An 8,304-nucleotide genomic window follows, 5' to 3' on the forward strand; every position below is an offset into this window, starting at 1 on the left:
AATATTAATAAAATATATAAATATTTTGTGTAAAAATAAAGTAAGTTTAATTTGGTAATACATATTACTTAATATAACTTTAAGAAATATATGTCTCTCAACATCACAAATAGATTTAATTTTCTTATAATCACATACAGAAACAGGTAAGATACATAATTACAGATAGATACTTCTGCAAACGTAGATACTTATAAAGGTATATTTCCAATATAAGTCATATCATATTTTCACAAATTGTTTGCATAGTAATTTTCTCAATGCTATTGTGACCTCCTTGTTTCTTAGACTGTATACCATGGGATTAAACATGGGAGTCACAACAGTATAGAAAAGAGAAAGTACTTTATCTGTTTTACCTGAATGACCTGTATTGGATCTAAAATATGTAACCATACCTGATCCAAAAAATAACATCACCACTGCAAGATGAGATGAACAAGTAGAGAAGGCTTTGACTCCACTTTTGCCTGATGACAGTTTTAAGACTGTAGAGATGATTTTACCATAGGAAAAGACTATTAACAGGAATGGAAACAAGGCGAATAATGCAGCACCTAGGAAAACCATCATCTCATTGATAAAAATGTCCCCACAGGCCAGATGAAGTACTGGGGGGATGTCACAGAAGAAGTGATTGATCTGGTGGGAACCACAAAATGATAGAGAAAAAATTTGTGATGTTTGCCCTATCTGTAGTGGGATTCCACTGATCCAGGAGCCAATCACCAGTTGAGAACATACTTTTTGGTTCATAACTAGAGGATAGCGCAGGGGGTTACAGATGGCAACATAACGGTCGTAGGCCATCACAGCCAGGAGGAAGCACTCTGTGGCCCCCAGGATAAGAGTGCAGCACATTTGTGTAGCACAGGCAACGAAAGAGATGGTCCTTCTCTGTGTTCCAAGGTTGAAGACCATTCTGGGAATAGTAATTGATACAAAGCATATCTCTAAAAAGGAAAAGTTACCAAGAAAAAAGTACATAGGGGTCTGAAGAGCAGAGTCTACCTTTGTGATTAGTACAATGGTGCCATTGCCTAATAGGATAAAGCAATACATGGCAATCATCAGTCCAAATAGAAACCACTGTAGATCAGGAACATCTGAAAAGCCAAGAAGAACAAATTCCTTCTGTCTGCTTAGATTTCCTTCTTGTGGTTTTTGTTGATGGTTCATCTGTGAAGCAGATTCAGTCAACATAGGGTTTTACTTCGCTTTAGTGTAAGAGGCCTTTATCCTAATATACAGTTATCCTGATTTATTTTAAGTATCTGATAAATTTTGTCTACAATAAAAGTACTGCTGCTTACAAATTTTACTTTCAGCTATGTTAGACCATGTGTATTATTGCTGTATAGGTTTTCTAAAATGCTTTAAAAAATTAACGTTAACCTGCCTCAGTCTACAGATCAGGGCATACTCTAAAGTATGTTCCAAACAGCAGAGACCTTTCACCTATTGGGAATCACTTCTGATACACACACCGACAGATTTGTTTTATGTCTGATATCATTAGTTATATATCGTAACAATCCTTTGATTGGGCTGAAGAGTTGGGCTCAGTAGTTTAAAACACTGGCTGTTCTTAGAAAAGATGCAGGTTTAATTACCAACGCACACATGGCAACTCACAACTTGTCTGGAACTCTAATTCAACTGATCTGGGATATACATTTGCTTGTCAAATACTTATAAAGATAAAAGGGAAAATAACAAAAATCTAAAAGAAAGTCCTTCTTTACTTAAACGAATTATTTTAGATATTAGAAAAATTGTATCATTAATATTTTCCAAATAAAAAAATTAACACATTTACTGGAAATATAGAATAAAATTGTACCCACCCTAATCCATAAGTTATTTTCCAAATGATAACAACTGGCAAAAATTAATTTTCATCAACACTGTCTCCCTGGATATTCAAACCATTCTTAAGGGCAGACCCCATACGCAGAAGTAGATGGCTAACACAAATTCAATGGCATTTTGGAAGGTTCTTTGTCCCTTAGGGCATTGTTTTTTTTTTAATTACAAATGTTTTACATGCATATCATTGTTTTTGGTTTTATGCTTTCGGGGATTTCAGTGTCTAAATATATGTATCTCTGTAATATGTGCTTGTGTTTTTATTTGGACATTTTTTCTTCTGTTTGTTTTGTTTTCTTCTGGTCTGTTTTCTTATATTCTTAGTATTTTATAGATGCCTATTATGTTCTAATGAGAAAAAAAAGCTTGTGGATATATGTGGAAAAATTTCTGTGAGGGGAAAAATAATCAGAATATACAGCATGATCAAAAACTAATTTCAGTTACAAAATGATGGAAAATATATAATTATACGCACCAATGCCTTAGCATAGTGTATTTTAAATATGCACACTATTATTTATTAATTTCTTCAAATATTTTATTATAATTTTATGATTAAAATTTTCAAAGTTTTTCTCTTAACTTGTTTTAGAACTACAACCTATTTTACTTATTTATTTCAAGGGTTATCTTTGTTTTATAATTTAAAATTTGCACACATTTCCCTAATTTTTCTGTTTGTAATTACAAGCAATTTAAAAATAATGACAGAAAAAATTAATATCATGCCTAAAGGAAGCATACTCTAAATTATATGAAGTAAGGATTTTATGACATTTCATTCATTTAAACCAATTTTGGCATCCATTTCTTATCAGGATGTAGGTAGGAGGTCAATAGAAGAGAAGCAGGCCACTTTGTGTAGAGGGCAAGGGGTAGAGTCACTTAAACAGGACTCTGTGCACCTTTACAATTTTGAACTTCCCCACTAATCAGAATTCAGTTAAGCATTTTAACTTTATTTTTTAAAATAAAAATTTAAAAATTTTTAAAATAAAAATAAAATTGTCAGTAAATTTTCTTTACTTCATCATTTTTGTTTTTGACAGCTAAACAAATCAATATTAAGGTATCATTTATTAGCCAGGCAGTGGTGGTGCATGCCTTTAGTCCCAGCACTTGGGAGGCAGAGGCAGGCTGATTTCTGAGTTTGAGGCCAGCCTGGTCTACAGAATGAGTTCCAGGATAGCCGGGGCTACACAGAGAAATCTTGTCTCAAAAAACCAAAAACAAACAAACAAAAAAGATATTTATTCACTCAAAGTGATTCTTGTTATATTTTGACACTTATATAAATTTCAAGATATTTTGTATTAGTGGGTTATTATCTTCCAGGAATGCATCACACTGCTTAGTAAAACTTTATCTAGTGACCTTATATACTTTACTGAAAATAATTTTCTTTCAAACATTTTTCTGTCTCAGGACTTTGTTCAGAGGAAGCATTTTCATATAGAGACAAAGATTCTTCATTCATGGTAAAGAATCAAATTGTACCTTTTTAATCCTGAGGAGGATGCTCCATAAGAAATTTCATCTGAGATGATCTCTGACAGATTCTTCATGTGCATCTATTTGCCTTTCATCTCTTCAACATCATGCTTTGGACCTTGTCCAGAAAAAAAAAAGTGTAGTAACAGAATCAGCAATATAGGTCAAAGTCCTACTAAAATGTTATGTACCTGAATTGTTTCTAATTTTCTTTTACTGTATAACATGTATTTTGGTGTAACATTTGGGCATAATTTGTTAAGCTATCCAATGACCTAACAATTCTAAAACTACTTAAGATTATTTTATGAATCACACAATCTAATACAGGCAAACAAAACAAACGAAAACATGCTTGAGATAGTCACAGCACACATGTTTCTTCAAATGTTATCTATATTTGTTTTCAAATATTATCTTTGATTCTTCTACATTGTATAATTGGCTTAGTTCAAATGATTTAATCAAAACTTCGTCTAAAAGATAGTCTTTGAATCTTTTCCTTTGCTTGACATTTATTTTGGAAATGAGTGTATTCTCCCTAAAATGATAAAAACTTAAAGAAGATCATATACCCTTTTTGAAGGTGATGTACCCATGAGTCTGTTTTCAAATTTTTTTCTTTCCTTTACTTTTTCTTAATGTTGCTCAAATATCAGGACTACACATGAGAACCTGTTGTTTAAATTTTCTCCAGGGTTTACCATGACCTTTATCACATGAATCCTAAGTGATATGTCAGAAAAGGCTATGACTATTTTTCTACTTTATTTTGTTTTTTCTTCAATTAATGGTCTGTTGCAAGTTATTCAGATTTGAAATAAAGAGGCTCTGTTTAAAGAAAATTTTCACTTTCAAGCTGAAAAAGGTGATAATATGGAGAAAAAAAATACTCCTCAAATAACATTCTTTTTTGTAATAAATCCTTAATTTCTAGTAGGTTTACAATAATAAAAATGAGGCCAGGTAATTTTTATTTTTAAGTCTCTCTTTTCTGAATAAATCCAAAGACTTAAAAAAATTTATAACAGTATTCTAAGTCATCCAGAAGTCAGAATTTCCAAGTTTTTGGAGGTGTATTTTGCTATCCATAAGGACTATGTCTGCGTTAAATAATTTAAATTACCACATTGAACTTAAAATAACTTTCATTATTTTAAAACATCCTTATTTCTATTATCTTTCTTTTAAAATAATTATTTTTTAATTATTCAGTTTTATAAGTCTACTACATTGGTTCTTTAATTCTTAGCTTCCTATTAAAATATGATTAAACTGAACAAAGGAATTTCCACTTCTTTATAATTTTTAAAAATTTGCTGCTTCAAAGTTTCCTCTAAAATCACGCTTAACAAAATTATCATAAGTACAATTTTCTCTATTTTGAAATATTTCACCATCTGTGATTACAGTAACAAACACAAAATAAATTATATTTATGTAATTAAACATTTGTTAACTTTTATTTTTTCTATAATAGGTAGAATATTAAATGTAGAATTATAAAGTTTGGAATGAATTAGTATTGATCTATAATGATCATCAGTATAAAATAATTTATATTTACCTTTCTTACACAATTAATTTAGCTTTTTGGTCATCATAATTTAGATACTTCATTTATTTTAAGTGGAACACTTGTATCATCAAAGTTTCATAATCTGTTAAAGTAATTTCGTTTCTGAAGACCATAAAGTAAATGTACCTCTGTCCACCACTAGCTTTCTGTCTCAGATCTAAATTTCTACATCAGGGACTGTCTTTTATATTTACATATTTGTCCCTTTTATTTTTCACAGATTATATTTGCTCCACCTTGACCTACAAGTTGGCCCCCAGTGGAATTGAAAACACAGTGTGGTTTATTTTCTAGTTACCAACAGTTTACTGATGAAAACTAGGAGAGATAGTCCAAAACTGACACCCTGACATTAATTAACCATTTTGGCAAATTTACAACTATGATGTTCTCTATTATGAAGGCACTAGGTATTATCTTGTTTCACAGTACACTAACTTTGTAAGCATTTTTTTTTCCTCCAGCCAGTATACACAGCATAATGGGTTCTGTGTCCTGTATTCACAAGAAAGTCTCTGCTATAGTTTGAACAACAACAATAAAAATAATCTTTGTTTAAGGTGAAAGAAAAATCTGGAGTAAGTTCAGCTGCAATAATAAAAAGTCCATCTAGAACAAAGTCTGTATATTCCAAGCTTCTGAGTTTGCCTGAGAATGACAAACACTCCTAACATTTAGGTAGCTTAAGAATCTTCTTCAATGAATAGGGGAAAAACAATATAGTTAAAGTACATTGCAAGAAAAATAATTAAATAAAAATTAACTTAAAAAAGTATCTCACTGGAGATAAATTACTATGGTTCTAATATAACGCTGATTATTATTATTAATTTAATAGTGACTTTAACAATTCTGATGATTATAGAAAATGATTCCTGATAATACCTCCTATGTATTAGTGCTATGAGAGCAAACTATATTTGGTAAACTTAATTAGAAGGAGAGAAGGCATGAAAAATCCATGGAATGGCTATGAAGAACAAGCAGTGAGGGCTCATGTGGGACCAGGGGTGGCATTGCTTAGGGTGACAGTGAGATGCCAACCAATAATAAGCTCCTTTAGGTGTACATCCAAACCTTAGCTAGGTGAAATAATCAACTGTACTTTTTTCTATACTAAGAGGAAGGATTTATATTTCTACTATCTATATTAGATCTATACATATATACTTATACTATGTATCTAGCTGTTTAGACAATCTTAGACATTTGTTTTTTAAACAGTAAATATGCACACAATAGGATTATAGAGCTACATAACATTTAATTACAGTTTTTTTCTATAGAAAGTTTATTCATCTTGTAGTTTTTGTGTTACCTTTAATTTTTATAGTTCAGCCTTTGTCCCCCTTCCAGTCTCTCCTTCCATAGTTCCTCTTCCCATTCATTGATCCTTTCCATGTCTTCAAGAGGATGTTCCCACACACCCCTGCTAGACCTCCCTACTCCCTGAGCCTCTAGAGTCCCTCTCTCTCTCTCTCTCTCTCTCTCTCTCTCTCTCTCTCTCTCTCTCTCTCTCTCTCTCTGTTATTTTATTTATCTATATTTCAAACGTTATCTCCCTTCTCTGTTTCCCCTCTACAACCCCCCCATCCCATCCCCTTCCTGCAACCTTCTAAGAGAGTGCTCCCCCATCCACCCACCCACCTCTGTCTCATCAACCAAGCATTATCTTATGCTGAAGAATCTAGCCTCCTCAAGACTAAGGGTCTCCCTTCCCATTGATGTCAGATAAGGCCATCCTCTACTAGATAAGGCCATTCTCTACTACATATCCAGCTGGAGCCATGGGTCTCTCCATGTGTTGTCTGGTTGGTAGTTTAGTATCTGGGAGCTCTGGTAGGGGACGGTGGTCTGGTTGGTTGATATTGTAGTTCTTCCTATGGAGTTGCAAACCCCTTCAGCTTCTTCAGTCTTTGTGTTAACTCCTCCATTGGGGTCTTTATGCTCAGTCTGATTGTTGGCTGCAAGCATCCACATCTGCATTGGTCAGGCTCTGGAAGAGCCTCTCAGGAGACAGCCTGATATAAGGCTTCTGTCAACAAGCACTTCTTGGTATTCTCAATAGTTTCTGAGTTTGGTAGCTGCATACGGGATGGGTCCCCGGGTGGGGCACTCTCTGAATGTTCTTTCCTGCAGTCTCTGTTCCACTCTTTGGCCATATATTTCCTTTAGACAGGAGCAATTCTGAGTTGAAATTTTTGAGATGAGTAGGTTGGCCCCATCCCTCAACTGGGGCCCGCCTCTAATCTCTGGATATGGTCTCTGTAGGTTCTCCCTCCATGTTGAGTATTTCAGCTAATGTCATCCGTGTTGGATTGTGGGATCCTCTTGTTTTCCTGGCATCTGGAACTTTCTGGTGATTAACTCCAGTTCCCCATCCCCCATTGCTAGACACATCTGTTCAATTTCCTGACACTTTGTACATCTCCCCTGTCTCCTCCTACACTTGATCCTGCCGCCTTTCCCTCCCTCCTCCCTTCTTCCCAATTTCCTATTACCCCCTTCTTCCTGTGATTATTTTTTCCCCTTGTAAGAAGGACTGAAGCATCCACATTTTGGTCTTCCTTCTTCTTGAGCTTCATATGGTCTGTGAGTTGTATCTTGGGTATCCTGAACTTTTTTCCTAATATCCACATTATCAGTGAGTACATATCATGTGTGTTCTTTTGTGAATGGGTTACCTCACACAGGATGATATTTTCTAGTTCCATCCATTTGCCTGTGAATTTCACGAAGTCATTATTTTATTTATTTATTTATTTTTTATTTTTTGAAGTCATTATTCTTAATAGCTGAGTAGTACTCCGTTGTGTAAATGTACCATATTTTCTGTATTCATTCTTTGTTTGTGGGACACCTGGTTTGTTTCCAGCTTTTCACTATTATAAATAAGGCCTCTACGAACATAGTGGAGTATGTGTCCGTGTGGTATGGTGGGACATCCTTTGGGTATATGCCCAAGAGTGCTTCTGGTAGATCTGTTGTCCAATTTTCTGAGGAAATTCCAGATTGATTTTAAGAGTGGTTATACCAGATTCATCTTGTATTTTACTTGTTTATTCATTGTTATTCATATATTGTTTTATTTGTGGAATTATAATTGCCTTATAAATTTTAAATAAATGTTTTCAATGGTTGCTTATTTATGAAATCATATTAGGGTGAATATTTTACAGTTGGCTACTCATGGGAGTATTTTTCTATAATTATTTTGTAATGGCCTAATACAGATAGTTAGACACTTTAGATGAGGCCAGGCTATTTGATAAAGTGGCACCTCATTTCCCATCTAGCACTGCATAGGCAAATCCAGTGTTTCCCATTTTGTATGGATATACTCTAGTCAGTCTATTAATATT

At 33.7% G+C, this 8,304-nt stretch overlaps 1 protein-coding gene across 1 annotated transcript; it reads right to left on the reverse strand.

Moving 5' to 3' along the window:
* Positions 1-222: 222 nt before the first annotated feature.
* Positions 223-1,179, reverse strand: LOC114634556 (olfactory receptor 10AG1-like). Its single transcript, XM_028783140.1, has one exon. The coding sequence runs from the start codon at positions 1,177-1,179 to the stop codon at positions 223-225; it is 957 nt and encodes a 318-aa protein (XP_028638973.1).
* Between the last annotated feature and the right edge of the window lie 7,125 nt (positions 1,180-8,304).

This window comes from Grammomys surdaster, unplaced genomic scaffold, assembly GCF_004785775.1.
Source record: "Grammomys surdaster isolate TR1022 unplaced genomic scaffold, NIH_TR_1.0 980, whole genome shotgun sequence".
NCBI classification, from domain to species: Eukaryota; Metazoa; Chordata; class Mammalia; order Rodentia; family Muridae; genus Grammomys; species Grammomys surdaster.